This window comes from Neodiprion fabricii, chromosome 2, assembly GCF_021155785.1.
Source record: "Neodiprion fabricii isolate iyNeoFabr1 chromosome 2, iyNeoFabr1.1, whole genome shotgun sequence".
Lineage (NCBI taxonomy): Eukaryota > Metazoa > Arthropoda > Insecta > Hymenoptera > Diprionidae > Neodiprion > Neodiprion fabricii.
The window spans coordinates 29,318,221-29,337,317 of NC_060240.1; the positions used below are offsets into that span (position 1 = coordinate 29,318,221).

General features: G+C 36.2%; 2 protein-coding genes across 3 annotated transcripts; one reads left to right on the forward strand and one right to left on the reverse strand.

The window, feature by feature from the left end:
* Positions 1 to 677: 677 nt before the first annotated feature.
* Positions 678 to 9,962, forward strand: LOC124176340. 2 transcript variants are annotated; one of them, XM_046557505.1, is made up of 6 exons: positions 678 to 930; positions 3,709 to 3,966; positions 4,476 to 4,612; positions 5,714 to 6,167; positions 7,877 to 8,057; positions 8,209 to 9,962. In XM_046557505.1, the coding sequence occupies exons 1-6, from the start codon at positions 895 to 897 to the stop codon at positions 8,442 to 8,444; spliced, it is 1,302 nt and encodes a 433-aa protein (XP_046413461.1). In that variant the 5' UTR covers positions 678 to 894; the 3' UTR covers positions 8,445 to 9,962. The 2 variants fall into 2 exon arrangements, with proteins under 2 accessions (XP_046413461.1, XP_046413462.1); XM_046557506.1 differs by having other exon boundaries at positions 679 to 930; positions 7,886 to 8,057.
* Positions 9,963 to 11,066: 1,104 nt separating this feature from the next.
* LOC124176341 (ethanolamine-phosphate cytidylyltransferase) lies at positions 11,067 to 18,173 on the reverse strand. The gene is made up of 6 exons (XM_046557507.1): positions 17,983 to 18,173; positions 16,925 to 17,062; positions 16,003 to 16,182; positions 14,970 to 15,396; positions 14,613 to 14,833; positions 11,067 to 13,235 (listed from the first exon to the last, which is right to left on the reverse strand). Exons 1-6 carry the CDS (start codon positions 18,027 to 18,029, stop codon positions 13,133 to 13,135), a joined length of 1,116 nt encoding a protein of 371 aa, XP_046413463.1. The 5' UTR covers positions 18,030 to 18,173; the 3' UTR covers positions 11,067 to 13,132.
* Positions 18,174 to 19,097: the final 924 nt, after the last annotated feature.

Sequence of the window (19,097 nt, forward strand, 5' to 3'; positions counted from 1 at the left end):
GAAGATGTAATTTGGTTGAATGCATTGTTTTCTGCTTTGAACTTCGTTATGTTTTTAAAAAATGGTTTACATACCTGATTACCGCTTATCTTGCTGAAGCAAATGAATTTCTCGTTAATTGGAGGAAATGTGTAAAAAATTTCTCAACAAATTGATTCCTTTAATAATAAGAAAAAAAATAAAAAAAATGGTAGGTTCACCGTGAAACTTGTCGGTCAACACAAGTAGACAAGCAACCGAAGCTACATTTTGAATACGCAGCAATTACAAATGTATCTTCGATTGCCTATCTGCTGACGCTGACAATGAGCGACGAATTCTTACAATAAACTCACGGTATAAATAATTTCCCGAGGTTCCTACGTAGAATTTTCGAGCCAACAGCGGATTAGATTAATTTTCACCGTGTTCCTCGAGGCTTCTAAAACTTTGAGTAAACAACTAAAAGAACATGGACTCGATATTCCGCCTGGTTCGAAGCTTCTTTCAAATGGCTGATAGAGCTTAGAGGCTATAACGACCCATGGCACATGCGGAGTTCTATTATACCTTGAAGAGTACGTCAAGGAGGACAAGAGCGAAGGATGGTTGTTAGCAGGGGCAGTGGGCATGCATTAACAGTACTCCGAATGGTCTCGTAATTCTCTCCCGCCTCCCGGGGCGATCGCCTCTGCCCAGTGGAGGACGGTCTGGACTCCGATGGAGTAACTCAGTCCGTCTACAGCCTTCAGCTAAATTCAACCACCCGATCATTCCTCCTTGAACGATCCAGCGCCCCAAGTAAGTTGGAGCCGGATTCGAGTTCTCAAGTTTCATCGGTTCTATTTGGTCGATAACAGACGAGACAGTGATTACGATATTGATTGATACACAGTAAGCGAAAGATAATCAAAGATGTGGAGGAGGATTTTAATGTCGATCGCTTTCACGGTGAGTAAGACAAAACTTTTTACTCTTGCAAGGTTCTTTTCCAAATTTACTGGATTTCATTTACTTCATTCACTTCGAAGTAATCTTATCGACAATAATGGATTCTACCAACGCTTGTCGGATGAGGAAGTAGGATTTTGTAAACACGGAGAAAGAGAGAGAGAGAGAGAGAGAGAGAGAGGCTAAACCTGTCCGCGTCTCGTTTACCGCTCTCTATATGAGTACCGCTTACCAGCTTTAATGACAAGGATCTCTGAAGGCGCCGCGACGCGGTTTGTAACTCCAAACAACGCGAGATAAATAATCCAGATGAAATGGACTTCCGACTCTGGACAGTGAACCCCGTTTTGCGAACTTATCGCGGGATATTAGCGAAATTCTTCAGTACGCTCATAGCTCGCGAATATCTTTATACGACTTAAATTCGCCCTTTTCCCGCCGCGTCCAGCAACAGCTGGCTGATCAGAACAGCGCTTGCTAGTCTGCTATTTGGTGTTGATTCCGCAGGTTGCAAATATCACGAAAATTGAGAGTTACACTTTTGTATTGCGGTTTGTTTCGTGATTCATATTAATGCAAGGAGCACAAATAATCACACTGTACACCATATTCCGCATTCTTATGATCGTTTTCATGAAATTAAAGCAAGGATGCACCTGAAACGCGATGCATGCGTGCCGCAATTCTGTGGATCTACACATGTGTAAAGTATCTAAAGACTTATGGCAATTGAGATTTAACTTCGACGATGTATTTGATCGATCGATGCGGTTTTAGAAAAACCAGAATTGCACGAAAAGTATTGAAAAACCGTTGAAACATTTGAAGATTTGTCAATTTTGAGATAATCTGCGATTTCTGTGATAAGAGGCTGAGCTAAATTATATTTAGCATATTTTTTAAAATTGATTTATTTATTCCGCAAAATTTTACCGATATTCAAAATTATTAACAAACACGCAGTGCGGCTGAAAATTCTCGAATAATAAACACAGAAATAGCCTGAAAAAGCAGACATTTTCCGAAGATGACAATAGAATTGGTATAATACATATTTTTAGCCATTGATCTAAATCACGGTATTTTAAATTCACACTAATTTCGGAATCCAACTGCAATACCAGCTGCTCGAAAAGTCCAACATTTATAGATGCATATATGCACCCAAGTGAAAACGAAAACAGCTACAAAGGAAAAATAAATCAATTAATATTGAATTGAGTTTATCGAATGAATTAAGGAGGTCAAATTGACGAAGTTTCAAAAATCAGCTCGCCTTCCAAACGGTGTGAGATCCTTAATTAAATTTTTTTACTATTTCTATACAGAATCAAGAACTGTGTCCACATGAATTGAGAAAAAAAAAAGAAATCTTGCCCAGTTACGTATATATTATATACGCATAGTAGTTGTAAAAATCAGAAAAGATCGAGAATCTTGAAGTAAACGAAACAGAAAAAGGAAGAACTAAACCGTTGCGACTCTACGCTATACGGTATTTTTTTATTACGCTAAATCACTATACATATACAATCTATGAATTTGGGACCTGATTAATACGCATAATATTTGAAGAGTGACCGACATATAATCGCGCAGGATCTTGCGTACTATGATCGTTCTTTAAATATGTGCGCATTTTAAATTTATGGTAAATCCTCTCCCGGATCGTACATACGTTTTGCCTAATATGTGTATCACGGATGGGTTACGTATGTGATGATAAATTTGCACGCATACGTAGAGACGGTCAAATTTTAACGTATTCACCGGAGCATTACACGTTGCACCGTTACTTCGTCCAGAGTTTACTTATCCTTATACTGCTCACTTATATGTTTACCCGGCGAAACCAGGCGGCTTGAGCGCGTGCCGAAGATGGATCATATACGTGTCGTGTTCGATGCTAAGATCGCTTGGATCGCTTGTATGTCATTACGGATGTACCTAGACGGATACATCTTGTACCTGCGACACGGAAACGCGGTTCGTTCGGGCGCAAAACGGACCCATATGAGTTATAACCCGTGGTGAACTTGGATCTACGGATTCAAGGGTCATGCAAGTCGATAAATACACATATCGAGGCAAACGGATAAAAAGAAACAAATTTTACACGGTTCAATTGTATGTTGATTTTATTGCTTTTCCTATGATTACAACCGCACGTCTTATTGTTTTAAGACAGATTAAATCATAGGGATCATCAAATCGTTCGAAATTATACACGACATCTTGACACATGTATAGGAAACTTGAGATCCTCGAATCAAGCGAAATTGCTCGTTGAATCTGGAATCACCTCGAACCATACGAATTCATTTGTAATTCTGAAATTATCTGCAGTCATTTTTACGCCTACGTAGAGTGAACAGTCCCTCCACCTTAATATCTATATAAAGTTACACGTGCTACATAAACATTAGTGGAATGGCAAGATATTGAATTAAAAAATGAAAAAACATCCAGGATTTTGACCTAATTCGTCGAAAGTCTCAACAAATTTCAAAAGTTCTATTCCGATTATTTGACCCTTCATTCGAAACAATTTAGTTTAACTAAATGGGCCTTTCCGTTCCTCGGAACGGTTCCCATAATCTAGCTGACAAAAGAACGCTAAGAATGCTGTCCGCGTTAAAAAAATTCTTCGAAAAGAAAAATCGTTCGAATTGTTCGTCAATATAAACCGTTAACATTTTTTCGAAGGAAAGACGAGTCGAAATTGATGTTAAGTTACCCGTAGTTTTGAAAATGTGTTTTTCACATTGCATGTCACAGGCGAACCTGTGCCTAGCTCAAGACTATGAAGTTTCGGAAATTCAATGCAGTCTCGCAGGCTCGGGGTCCGATTTGTTGACTGCCAAGATACGCCGTCCCGTTGGCTTCAAAGGCGCCCCATTATTCGCGGACGACAGAGCAGCGAATCCGCTCACGGATCCGAGCTGCCAAATTAGACCGGATCCCACCGACCCACAAGAGGATAACTACCTTCTCAAGGTCACGGACTTCTCCCGTTGCGGTATTCTCAAGAGAAACGTAAGTGTTCGGTCTTTGATTCTCCGTTATACTTAAACTCGGACTCAGAATTTGGTATCTGAAAATCATCGTCATTTTTTTACCTCTCTTACTTGTAGTAAATATAGATTGAATAACAGACACGATGAAAATGAAACAATTAATAATTGGTGAACGAGTCTTTAGTTCATGAATTAGGTAAATTTCCGAATTCGAAAAACGTATACCTTCTATTTTCGTAAATCAGTTTTTACCAATCAGCGGTTTCTTTTGATTTTCACCTGTGAAAATCTCATTTCTTGGAAAATTCTAGACTGTTTCTTAAGAATAAGCGGGACACAAATGGTTGCAATTATTTATATAGACAAAATGTGATTATTACCCGTATTATGCAGAATACTGGTCAAATATTAACCCATTACCCGCTGAAACCGACAAGAGAAAAAAAACGTATTTTTTTTTTATTGTTTTATTCCGCAATAATTACACACAGTATAAGCATGGGACCCACACGTGCAGATATTTTGCAGGAATTCATCCATCTCAGAGTATGGTTCCCGGCTTTCCCAGGCGTTGTGATGCTAGCTGATCAAGAACTGATCCTGATGTGTAGACCTCCTGAGCCAACGCTGCTGCGACACAAAGCCGCGGGCTTTGCTGGAACGTTGTGAGTACATGTAGAATAAATTAATGAATGGCTATCCAAATTTAAACCTCATGGAAAAGCCCCCGAGGTTCAAATTCATCCTGAGAATAAAACTTTTCTGAAAGCTAAAAAGTCTTCGTACGGCGAGTCTCACTTATTTTAATAAAAACTTAAAGCTGTGAGCGGTTTGACACTTTTCGACAGAAACTTAAAGAGCAAGATAATTTACAAAAGGATTCGAATCAATTTTTTCACGCACCTTTATAGGATTTATAATTTACTTCTCGAATAGGTCATTCCATAAAAACCCCTTCGTAAAACCATCTGAAATTAGAATATGGCTCCCAAATTTGTCCCTGTATTAAAATTGAACGAATTAACTTCATTGACGAAAATCAATAATAGACCAGGGAAAAAGTTGAACAGCATCAGCCTTCAAATATGACTCCGTCATGTTCTAGTGGTCCCGAAAAGATAAGCATCCGCTCTTACATACGAAATGTAACATCAAATACTTTTTCCAGAAAAGCTTTCTCGAAACTTATCAATAGTTGCTCTCCGGTCGGGGTTTCCTGAGTCTTTCGATTCGTATTTAAGGTCGATAAAGTTATTTTCAATATGACGGATCAAATATAATGGATTCTAAACTAAATACGTGTAAAATTAATGAATCACTAGATTCGAACGAAACTTGACGTCGAGCTGTTTTTCATGTATAGTATTTCGGTATATCGAATCCACCATTTTTAAAAATTACTTTTTGGACTTCAAATTCGAATCGAACGACTCAAAAATCAGAAGAGCAAGTTTCGAGAAAGAAACTGTTGAAAATTTTTGAAGAAGTAATAATCTACGTTACTTATTTTGCCAACGATGTACTTATATTTCGGAACGAGCAGTGACTAGAACGTGAAGAAGTAAAGATCAGGAGCTGATGCTTCGCAACTTTTTAAAAATTTCGAACCTCGTAACAAAATATCTCTTTAAATTCTAACCGAGAAAGAAATTTCACATGCGTACCTTACGGTCAATTCCCTTGTCTGAGAATCTCTAAAAGCATTTCATCAATCTCGGTGAAAACTTCGCGCGAGTCAAAGTTCCATCACACTGTAAATTTCCCAGCCCCCACGGAGCCCGGGTTTCCGGTGTTGTCGAGGAGACACCCGGCCGGTTGGAGTACGAGGTCGCTTTGTACCGAGAGGCGGTGGGAAACGCTTCCGATCCTAATGCCGCCTCCCAGACGGTCGACCAGGCGGTTCCGATCGGTACAAAGCTGCAGTTGCGGGCGAGAATAAGCTCCGAAAGCGCCTGGGGGCACATCAAGCTCCTCGAGGTGACCGTCAGCCCCGATCCCGACGAGCCCCACGCCCCAGGAAGCGTAGCCCTGGTCAAGGACGGCTGCAGGAACAGGGACTTTGCCTCGATAATTCCACACCAGCCAGCGAGGTACCGGGGGAAGAAGAACGAGGTCTTTCTCGACTTCGAGGCGTTCCTCCTTAGCTCGATGAGGGAAAGGTCCACCCTCTGGATACATTCGCAGATCAAGGCGTGCATGGAGGCTCAAGACTGCCAGCCAGTACGTTGATATTTTACATAACTATATTTTTCCAGATGCACCGAAATCGATAACATTAACAGTCAACCGTACTCAGTTTTCTTTTTTAGTTTTTTTTTTTTCGCAATACGTGTGCGCACATATAAATTTAAGTTTAAATCTTCATGGGATGAATTAGAGGAAATGTAAAAGTATAATTTATCATATAATCGAAGAACAAAAAATATTCCTTCCGTAAATATGTTTGACGTAAAATTGCGTTCAACAATTTCAGATTCGCATTATCGAGGAAAACATTGTTCAGACAGATCGTTCGAACTTTCAATTAGGCGCAAAATCAATATGACCACTGTTAGTCAGACATTTATAAACTTGTGATTCTATTTTGGGTCGACACTGGTTCTTCGAGTTCATTGAATTTGAAATTTTATTTCACGGTAAATAAAATTGACAGACAGAGATGCCGAAGTATAATTTCGCTTTTAACTGGATTTCAATAACCGAAAATTTAGCTCGGGACAAGAAGAATTAACGGCGCAAGCTAGCTTTTGACGTATCTCAAGGTTCAAACGTGAAAAATTTCATCTTAATCTGAAAACCGGTAGTTCTAAAATTTGTATAATGTTCGGTAACTTTAATAACTATATTGACATTAAACATTCGAGAATCGACCAATCATTACTGAGATATAGGAGAAATACAGAAAATCTGAAAGTTTATTTATTTGAGAAGAAAAGTGATACAGTGAAATTAGGACCAAAAATACAACAACTGTAGATATCAGAAATTCATGGTTATTAGTTAGATTCAATAAGCAGTACTGTATTAGTTGAATGACAACGGCATTGAATCTCAGACTTTATTGTGGTCAACTGTCAAATTTACGCTGGTTGTACGATACATAAAATAATAACAATGAAAAGAGAAGAATATAACGAGCCGTTATATATTTCAGCCGGTAAACGTTCAACGAACGTTCGTGAATTCGGGGGTAATCTCCAATCCAAGTTAGTGGTTGATATCAACAACATGATCGCTGTAGTCGATATTTCTTCTTAGGTTTCGAGTTCAACGCGAATCAGTTGTGAGCCAGCTGTGAAACGAGTCGGTCGGAAACACAGCCGGTTGTCCGAAAGTGATCGATTACTGTTAAAATCACTCTATTTTCACTGAAATACGAATCATACAAACTCACAGTGTTCAGTTTTTAGGCTTCAGGTAACCGAAAGATTAATCAAACATTTAATTTTTCATCGGAAAAACGTCACAGCGACTGCATGACGATAATTCGTTTCACTATCGTGTTTACGGGAAAATGACGAATCTGTATAAGAACTTTGTAAGATTGTTTTCAAATACGTAAAGATGGGCCCGAATGTTTTCTTAAACCGCAAATGTGATGAGAACCGATTTGGTTAAATTTGTAAGATTATCGCCAAACGACAAATGTTAATTAACAATACTCATCCATTTGCAAACAAATTTTTTTCAATGAAATATAGAAAAATTATTTATCGTTAAACTGTAAGCCCTTGAAAATCTTAAATTCATAAATAATTTCAATATTCATACCCGATAGAAAAAGTGAAGGTTCGTTGTGGATGCAGTGTTTTGAGAGTGCCAATTTTAATTATAAAAACAAACCCCAAACTCCGTGTGTGACAAACGAGCATGAACTCAAATTTAATAACGTTGTGCGAAATCAATTCACATTTCACAACACAATGCAGTCTTCACAGGAATTTTGTCTGGACCTGTTCGAGCCTGCCGGACACGGTAAAAGAAGAAGGCGTTCTTTGGAACCGGATGTGCAATTACCCAGCGCTCAAAAGCTCGTTAAGAAGTTCAACGATTCTGTACCGTTCACAAAATTCAAGGAAAACATTGAGTACACAGTTTTGATGCCAGGCGGTGAGTCTATAACTAAACTTGCAATATTTCATCGTCTACAATTAGTTCATAAATGTAGTTTTTCGATTATTTTAATTTTTTATTCAATCATTATTTCTGGCTGTTTTCCTATTTTTGTTTTCCTATCTCGCCCCCCTTTTTCCTACGGTAGATCTGTACGAGAAAGTAGCGGGACTTGAAGGCAGTTGCGGTAGTTTTTTTTACCTTGCTTCCGGTCTTGGAGTGCTCCTCGTGTTCTCCGCGTTCATTATGTGTTACCTGGCATCGCGACTTCACAGCGTAACTTCCGGTGCAACACATAACAAGACTATCGACGACCTCGTCAGAGAACGTGCGCGAAAATTTTCCGAAACGCAGGGGTATACGGGACGTTCAACGGTGCAATAATATTATAATTGCAAATGAATAATTATTAATAGATATACGTAAAAGAAACAAAAAATACACCAACGTATAATTGCATACGTATAAACTACGTAAAACTGGACTACATCTTATTAGACAAGAAATTTTGGTAATTTTTTAATTAATATCATTATGTCACTGTTATTATGATATAATATTATTATTATTATTGCAATCACTGCAATTTGTACAGAATTTTGTTAATTGAGAAATTATGCATAGATGTACCAGTTTTACGTTTCTATGCTGTGATACGTATAACGGTGAAACAAATCTGAAAAATGCATGAAAAAAACACTCGAACTAGTCTATTGTATAAATCGCGATTACTTAACTACACCTGTATACATTGAAGAAGGAAAGAAAAAATCATACCCCAGTGAGTATATACAATACACGTCAATGTTTTTACTAAAGCTATTATAAAATTCATAAAATTCTACTCGAGTGGAAAGTTTAGAGTTTTTCGAAAGGTTCTGAGGAGATATTGAACGAAGAAATCAAAGAAATAAAATTTCAGCGGAAATCGAAATTTTAGAGGAATACTCGGAAATTGCAAAATGTACATAGAAAGAATAGTTTTGTGGAAAAGTGTTGAAGTTACGGGGGAAAAAAATAAACGACAGTCTATAACGAATCGGCAATTTTCTGAAGGTGAATTTGAAAATAAGATAAATACTGAATCTTTGGAATCTGTTTTTTACCAAAAAAGTTATACTCAAGTACATAGTAGTTTGAGTACTAAGTATCATTAATCGATTTCGCACCTTGAGAAAAATAAAATTTTCCTATACATATGCATCAACTTCAAGACTTTGCCACTTTTTGTCGTCTAAAACACACAAATTCTATTTACTTACGATTAATCTAATTTCGCGATTTATCACGATATACGTATACGAATAAGTATACACATATAAGTTACACCTAACACACGTACATTAAATGTACATTTAGAATTAAAATTTAGTCACATTAAATATCAAATCAGCTGCACAGCACGGCCGCATAAATTTTTATTCTGTTTCCACAATTAAAAAAATATCGAAACCGGAATTTCAATTTATTGTCTCACATTGTCATTATCACGTAACAAAGAAAATATATAACACATTTAATCCAATGATGGATTAAAGCAATGCTATTACGTGACCTGAGCAAATGAACTCAATATATGTATATTTATAAGCACGCTACATCCATGTGATGTGTAGTACATAATAGTGTTGCACGTCTATCACGGTATAGACAAGTGAATGAATAAATACATAGTTAATTATTCATGTAATCAATATAAGATATGGTTTTTGAAATTAAATTTACAGGCGCTAAATGATGAGGGCTGGGTTGTGGGGACTGCGTACTTTTCGTATTATACACTTACACAATCGATATTCACTATGTAAATATGTACACACAACACGATTGGAAAAAAACGTAAAAAAAAGGACCAAAACCGTGGAACTTTTATGAGGGGATACATTTTAGCAGGTGTGTAATGTATAGTATAAAATGACAGCGAGCTGTTGGTTATGGGGGGGGGGGAGGGACAGCGAGCTGTGGTTATATGTATTATTATACATATGTATACGAAAATCGCGAGGCATTATCATAAATACGTTAGTTACTATAATTTAATAATTTATTTCTCATACATTTACTTTATTTATCATGTATGTATAAGCATGTACGATTATTTATGATTCATCAATAAACAGAAACAATCTATTCGAAAATGCCTAATGTGTAAAAATGAAATTTTAGCTAAAACTATTTCCGTTTTTATACTAATCGCAGTCCTAAAAAGCCGTAGAAATTCCGATTTATCCTCACTGTTCATACAGTCATTTAACTTTCTATTATTATCATCATTTAAATAACCCAAGTGTGTTCATTGATCATTATTCTAAATAATCATATTCTCCGACGGAATAAATTATTTCGGCAGAATTCAAACAAAACGGTAGAATTATAATGCAAAAAAAGTTGTCTCCGGTCTCGGATTTTCGTACGAATTGAAGATTAGTCAAATGAATCGATTTCGAGATCTTATTTGTAAGAGACAAAACTGTTACATATTGCAATAATCTAAATAAGTTAGCAGCTCATGAGTGATAAAACAGTAAGAAATTGACAAATCATCAATAACTACCAATCGCGTCATAATCGTGAATTGATTGTCATTCCAATTGATTTTTGTACATATTTACGAATGTATCGTTATTTTGGTTACAGCAGCTTTTTCCGTTTTACAGTGAATCTTTTTTTCCTGCCGCTTCAAAGTGCTTTCGTTTGATCGAACAATTTGTTTTATCGTATTTTGATTACCATGCTATAGAAATGAAAACTTCAATTTCCCGTTTTTAAGGGATTGCATGACGTTTGGAAAGTACTGTATTTTACTGTAACGTAAAATTACTCCATTTCTGGCAATTATCAAGTTTCTGAATATCGATGATTTTCAAAACTGTCTCGTTACGTTAACGAACGTTACGAACTTCAACTTAGCGTCTTCGGAGCATCTTTTTCATTGTTGTCTAAATTCAGGTACAATACGAATGTACCATTAATCGTAGTAACAATATTACTCCTATACACACACAATAAATTGACGAACAGAATTTTTTTAATCATTTAAATCGTAGTCAGAGTTTGACATAGTATTTACTCTTCTTACGGTAATACCTTATATAATAAATAAAATACAGGTACAAGGTTTCACAATGATTACTTGCGAATTCAATTTCGCGGAAATTCATACAAAGGGAAAGCAAGAACAAACACCAACAAATTGACAATTTATGTATATTGCAATTTATATCAGATCGTTTGACTTAGTAATTATATTATTACACTTACTATTTGGCATAGACAGAGTAAGTTTATATGTGGGGTGGAAAAATGTTTCATAAAATGTCTGAACTCTCGGAAGATGATTTGCTTCACCTTTCACCCCTTTGTGACAATTTCGAAGTTTGTAAAAATCATCCATACCAATACGATTATAATTAAATTATAATTGCAGACGAAAGTTGAAAAACACAACACTTCGAAACAACTTCTTCCAATAATAATCAAAAAAATTGCTATGATGTAAAGAAATTTGGGAATGAAAGACCCAAATCTTTAATTTCAAAACCAAAAAAAAAAACCTCTCCAAATGTTCCGAGTTTATTGCTAGTAAACTTTGCATGCACTGTTGATAGCCATATTTGAAGTAGTATTGGTTTTCTTTTTGTTTCGATTTTAATGATGAAGTGTTAAGGCACAGTTTATAATTCTAGTATCATGAGATGACATAATTATTGCAATAGAATTGTAAGTCATTGCATAAAGTTCAGACATGTTACGAAATAATTTTTTTATCCACCCATGCGCAAAACGTATATCTCAGAAACATATAATTCATACCGATACATAAATATAAGTACAGAAAATTGTAGATACTCAATATTTGAGTTCATCATCTACAGCATTAAAGACATTTTACATTTCAGACACTTGTTTGCGACATCGTACATAGTGTATATATATATGCAAGTATTGGTTACCCCATTGCAATGTCACGAGTGAAAAAAGAAATGATGAGAATTAGCTAGTTAAACATTCAACAAATATTTAACTCAACAGTTAGGTTGCGTAATATTAATAGTTGGGTACAAACGGTAAATAGATGCCAGCCTATTATCGCGTTAGTTTCGAATAATTTGTACCAAGTGGCTTTAAAGACCGAATAGTAATAAATATGTCTGTACGTAAAAACGTAGATAGGCGGGCAAGGATAACAGATTATACCTATATAGATACAGAATAGTAATAAAGGATATGTAAGCAATCGATTGAGAATTAGTTCGATTTTTGGAACGTAAATAAATTTCATCGCAAGATTTCTCAAATTAATTTCATTGATTTGTATAATATATGAGGTACGTATATAATACAGGGTGTTTATGTTAACTCTGCACCTACTTCTAGGGTGTGTAGGGGCCGCCTAAGCAATCATTTTGAGATAAAACACCCATGGTCGGAAACTCATCCTGACGACTATTGAGAGCTCTGAAGGATTTGGTACCACGCGCGTGTTTGTGGTGTTATAATGAATCAATGTGATCACTTTCTACCAAACGATTTATTCAGCCGTAATCAACAGTATACAAAGTTCTCGTGTGAAGTCGGCAAAACTATAAAATTGGCAATAAAAAAATAACAAAACAATTTCCAGTGCTTATAAACAGAATTTGAAAAAATTATGGAAAACGTTCTCTGAAGTGCCTTCTTCAAGCTGGTGAATACTTTAAACAACGGCTGTGAAAGATCCGTTTGAATACGTGAAATTTGACATATTCCGAACTACAAAAAATTGTTTTGCTATTTTTCTCATTGTTTATCGTTTTTTTCAAAGTCTAATCTCAAAATGCTTGCCTAGCCGGCCTCTACACCCTAGAAGCATGTGCAAAGTTTATATAAAAACCCTTTATATTCCGTTATACTTATCGTGTTATCATTAATTCACAGTTGAAAATAATTAGGCAACAATCAATAAATAACAATTAAAAAGTATTTTAAAGTGGTATGTTTATGTACTTTATGTACAGATTCACGGCCGTCCGCGTTTCGCTCCCCCCCCCCCCCCTCCCCTCCTTCACCTTCTCATCTCAACTTTCTTGGATTTATCCAGCCATCTCAATATTCTCTGATTTCGATTTTACAAAAGCCTCGTAAGCAGCTAGCTCTTTCTTTTCCTTCTTTAAATTTCTGTCCTCGAATTCCAATCTGTAATGAAATTAGACAATTTTTCATGTACGTGGGGAAGCGATTGATTGGAAAATTAAAAATTATTCAACTTATGCATGCAGGTAACTTAAGTCAACGTTTTTCGGGGTTGCATTCTTAATTTTTCTGCAATTCATACCGTTACTACTTTACTAAAAGTTGTATACAGAGGTAAGAAATATTTGAAAATTTGACAAGTATTAATCGATTACTGTTTGCGATTCTAGACCCCGGTACAGATTCAATCGTAGAACAGAACTTATAAGTAGCAAAATATCGTCATCAACAACATGCGCAGAAGTAAAGATAACTAAAATTATCATTCATTCGTCAAGGAATCGCGAAAATAATACTCTGGCGAGAGAAATAAATACAGACATAACACGAGTGTAATAAAAATGATGTAAAGATCTTGATAATGAAGCAAACAAATGTACAAGATATCGAGTATAATGAAGTACGATAAAAAAAAAAGCAATAATTCCCAAAGAAAATGTTTGTTTATTTTGAATATCAGACGTCATCAGCATTGCAGGATACAAAACAGTAGATAAGGATTTTTATGTTTTATCTACAGTTAAGGTTTTGATAACTGAAAATAGCTCCTCCGACCTACGGGGTAAAACAGCTATGTATAGTTAACCAGCTTCAGCAACAAGTATGTGTATTCGAGTATTGTTTGGACGTTGAAAATGAGCTACGTTAATTATTAACGATTTTATATTAATAAGTGAGTCATCTACTGTATCAATCACACCAGACGGTTATTGCAATGTCCCACTTGTAGCAAATTTCTAATGCAACAAATTTGATGGATTTCAAGATAACGGTCTATTTTTATGGAAGAAAAAAGAAATGATATTATCAGAAATAAAATCTTTAAAGAGTAAGGTTGAAAGCATTCTACAAATACACTACAAATTCGTTATTAGAAAAAATTAAGAGTCGATAACAAAAAATATATTCGTATTCCTACGTTAATAAGATACCGTTATTTTAAATTTCAAAACAGAATGTTATAGTTTTCAGTAATCACATGACTTGTATTCTCAGAGCTATAATATTGATATATTTTCATTATATTTATTACTGTTATTCTTCTGATTACCAAAGAAATTTTCTACCATTACAATTAAATCGATAACTAGTACTGTGTTTCACGGGTTTACATGCGGGAATATGATCGGAGTAAATACTGATTAGCAGTTTGAGTTTAATTGTAAGAACCAAGCGATGAAAGAGTGAAATAGACATATGATGATACATTTGTACTTAAAAATATACTTTCACAAATGATTATTTTTCTTTTATATAATTGTATGAGTAGTTGAATAATCGAAAATTTGAAAAAAAAATCAGTCAAGTTTCGAACCCTACCTGTGAAGTATAATTCTTTCGACTATTCTCTCCGTCGTCATATCGCTACCGCTGTTCAACGGTTTGAACTTGTTCTGCAATTTCGGCTCTGCATACGGATCGGATCCGTTTTCACATGGCATTATCGGTGTTTGGCCGTGGCAGACAACAGACACATTAAAATGCTCCATCAACTCCTTGGTGACTTCGTACGGTGCCCCAATCACCACCTCATTTACATACTGTTGAATAGAGAGTGCTAGTAATTCACAAATCAATAATCGTAAACATACGCATGTACAGTAGCAATCAAAGCTGGAAGAGCTGACATTCTTAATTGCTTGAACGTTTTCCGTTTCCTTAGTGATTGTAATATACCTTGCATGCCAAGACGCTGAGAACTCTTTCATGAAGGTTCATAATAGGATAATTGCTTCCTTTGTATCTGTTCACCGCGGGATCAGTGTGCAGCCCAACTATGAGATAGTCGCCCTCCTTCTTAGCTTCCTTCAAGAAATCGAGATGCCCCACATGGAACAGATCGAAGGCGCCAGCGACATAGACGATCTTGTCGCCCGGCTGTGGAACCTTACCATCGCTGAACTGAATTATCTTTTGGGTTGTTGGTAGGAACTGCGAACAGCCTGTCCATGGACTTCGAGCGGTTCTGTCCTGTCCCATACTCTTACTTGGTTCTCTATCCACACTGTATTCACTGTCGCCTTGTCTGAAATGCTGGCGGGTCATCAGCAACATTCGACCCACTAAATCTGTCGTTGACACACCAGCAGTTCTTTCGACCTCTCTGTAATTAGAAACGATAGCTCTTGTTATTCGAAGATATAAAATTGGTATTTCTTTTAGTTTTTTTTCAATCAAAAATGTTTTCCACTCTCTGTCCAGGATGAAAGCTGAATAACTATTGAATGAAAATTCAAGTACAACGCCTGTAAATTAGAGTGTACATGTGAAATGAAGAGAAAACAATGTCAGACTTGTAGAAGATACAAAACTTTCGATAACCTTGTAGTACGTGAAAAGCAAATATCTGTTTCAATGAAAAAAGTAACATATATTGAACGCTATGTACTTTAAAAAGATTTTTCACTCTCTTATCAGTTATCACTGTATGTGTAGAATTTCCATTATGAAACTCAGTATTGCAGTAAGGGATCATAAATCACTTTCAGTGTGGAAAGAAAATTCTTATCACATAACGGCACGTCATGTAAACATCATACGATGTTACGTTGCTCCGAGACAATGACAATCTACGTGAGTGTTGATGAATCAGTACAGATTATACTCAATCGGATGAACGTAAATCCGATAACAGTAGAATGTTATAGCCAAAATAGATTCTTTACATAACTGATATACCAAAAGTCTTACACGATATACAAAGACCTACTTGTAACGCCCACAGCTTTTTACGAGGTGATAAGTGTCTACTCCATCTGCGGTCATCGTAATATCGTCACCATGAACACAAAATGCGCAGCCGTGTTTGTCCAATGTTTCCAACGTGGTTACATACGGCGCACCTTCCACTACTTCGTCAACCCATTTTATCCCTCTTACCATTTTGTAACTGTAAACATAAAACTATATTGCAGTCGGTACTAATTTAGTTTATTCACAATGTGAAAGCACCTAGCCTCGATTTATCAGAATCTGACTTCATCAGGTTTTCCAGCCCAGTAATCGTTAATCCACCAGTATGGAATAGATGAAATAAAACTGTTTTTTGAGATTGAACAAAAATTTTTATATCTAGGCTTTTTCTGTCCCTCCAAGCTACTCATGTTTCTGCTACAATCACTCATATAGTACAATAGAGCAGTGCTTTATTGATCTAGCTATATCCGACGTTTCATTCTAGTCCTAATCATTGATGAGATAATAACGTAACATGAGGTGAAGGTCAGATAGAATTTGACAAATACACAGTACTACCAAATGTAAATATTTGAAACCAGGCATCATATCGCGTGCAAATTTTTGATTCATTTATCATTTTACAATCAACGAACAATCAATACATTACGTCACATTCGGTTCTATATGTTATTCAAGAACAGGAAATTAGATAATTGATAAAAAAAAAGCCAATCAAATACAAATTGTATATAATAACGTAAATAACTTAACGATTAGATTGTATCCTCTGCGACCAATTAGGCTAAATAATAATTATTATCATAATACTGCAGACCTCATTACAATTCAGTGAACAAATGTGATATGACGTTATCTGTATATGACTAATGCTGCATATTATAAAGAAGCCCGATGTATCACAATTAATGCAAATTTTAATTAATAATTCATACCGTTCTTCCTGGGTAAATACTGGCGGTCCTTTATGTTTTGTTATCTCAGCATCTGTGTGAACTCCAACTACCAAATAATCCCCTAAAGCTTTGGCCTGACGTAAGGAATTCGCATGACCAAAGTGTACCATGTCATAGCTGAAGGAAAGAAATATGGCGTGAAAATAAATGTACGTAAGAAAATTTAATTCACACAAATGTGGTGATTAAAGTTTGTGAAATAAAACTTATTCGATGTGATATATAGACTGGAAAGCAAATAAAGGCAGTCAGCCTTCGGTAAATATTTTGTCCATCCCTCAATAAATCTAAATATTTGTAAGCCTATGACTCGGGAACGAAGTTTGTGTATCATTCTTCTGGGGATGAAACATGTAGATTCCAGACTATGCTGTTTATATTGAATGAACTGTGAAGCATTGAAGTTTTTTCTAAAAAGTTACATGGTGCACGCTATCATTCAAAGTTCTCTCATCATCTGATAGGTAATATAATTGTTGGATGACATATACACACAATAGATGTATCTGGAAAAAATATGTACATACATATAAAGTCATTCAAATTCAAGTATGAAGCATCCAGCGGGATTCACGATCAAGAGGAAAATGTTAAAAGAAGAATAGTTTTAAACTGACATAAAGTTCCCGCGCCCTGGTCAGAGTCGGGAATTTCCGGGGATTCCCTGTGTCAAAACGTCATTGCGTACATTCCACTAGGGGATGCAACGTCGAGCAATGCGATTGGCCGGACTTAACCGAAGTGCCCAATGAAACGAGAGCGAAATCGTATTTTCGGAAATTGGATGCCTGTGTCAGTATGCGAGGCATTTACACAAACAGGAGATATCGTCGGTGATCTGTCACATACTAACGTTAGCTGACAGACAAATCTTACATTTGACGTATAATGACGTCAAAATTTAAACGAATAGACGTTGCAGCAGGCGCGTTACGAGCCACGCAGAAGGAAATTTCAAGAGTGCGAATGTGTGAGCGTGTCTCTTTAACTACACGTGGTGTATAATTAGCAGAATAACGTAGTAGTGGGCAATTTACCATCCGTCGCACCAGACCCGAACCTCCTCTTTCGTTTCTTCCGTCATGATTCTAGGAAAGTTGTTAGTAAACGGTTACGTTTTGTTTCACAAATTGCGTGAAGGTTGTTGCGTCGATCGAGACACTCCACTCGACATCTGACGTCTCTGGATTCCCGGCGAACACTGCGCGCGTCGCGACGCCGCACCTCGTCTCGACTATCAGTAGCGTTTAACTCCCCCTCCTCATTGACGGACACCACTACTATTTCGAAAAAAGCCTCCGTACGCGATTACATCGTCACGCACACTTGACGAAAATGAGTCTGATAAATTAACTGCACGCGCGTGTGGGCATTCGTTTTTTAACGAATTGCCGACTCTGCGAGTTTGACAATGGGTTAATATTTTTTATGTACCCTCGGGACAGTAATGATCGCAATTAGATCCACAAGGCGATTGTTTCACCGCAATTTCGTCGAAATCTAATAAGGCTCAATTATATGACGAATACATACCACGCATATATATACTTATACACCTGACTTATGCTTATTGATCTACTGTCATGAAATATACTTGTAACGTGTTTATATTTCAGATTTGTCGTTGACTCGATAAAACACTGCGTATGTGTATTATGTGTGTTCACGTTGGACCACTTCATTAATAATGTTTACATGCGGAAGTGTAGAGAGATTTAAATTTCAAATAGAATCATGGGAACAAGAAAAAACCTGTTAAGAATGCAGAGAGATTGGTGAATGTAATACACGTTTATTAGTTTGGTTTTTTCGTATACGTATATTTACCTCCCAAACCCGTATCCATGAAATCAAAACGAACTTTGAATATTTGCGATTCGCATTCGAAATGAATCGAATTCCATCCCCGCTCCTTAAGGATGTAGAGGCGTGTTGTTCGAAATCGTTCTACGTCAATGAAAATAATATAAATTATTTTTACCTTGATTTTAAAGACCTGAATAAAATTTGAAAGCAATTGTCTGAAGTTATTTTACTCTCAATTCTTTGTAATTTCACCTTGATTCTTGTGGGAAACTGTCATATATACGATTCATACAATTACTTTCAAATTTTACACAAGTGTTTAAAATCAAAGTAAAAACAATTTATA

Coding starts and splice junctions, on each gene's coding strand:
- LOC124176340 (XM_046557505.1), top strand. CDS start 895: ATGTGGAGGAGGATTTTAATGTCGATCGCTTTCACG. Junction 6,168..7,876: donor AGGCTCAAGACTGCCAGCCA/GTACGTTGATAT, acceptor AACACAATGCAG/TCTTCACAGGAATTTTGTCT. Junction 8,058..8,208: donor CACAGTTTTGATGCCAGGCG/GTGAGTCTATAA, acceptor TTCCTACGGTAG/ATCTGTACGAGAAAGTAGCG.
- LOC124176341 (XM_046557507.1), bottom strand. CDS start 18,029: ATGACGGAAGAAACGAAAGAGGAGGTTCGGGTCTGGTGCGACGGATG. Junction 17,063..17,982: donor CGGGTCTGGTGCGACGGATG/GTAAATTGCCCA, acceptor TCTTTCCTTCAG/CTATGACATGGTACACTTTG. Junction 13,236..14,612: donor GAAAGAATTATACTTCACAG/GTAGGGTTCGAA, acceptor ATTTCATTACAG/ATTGGAATTCGAGGACAGAA.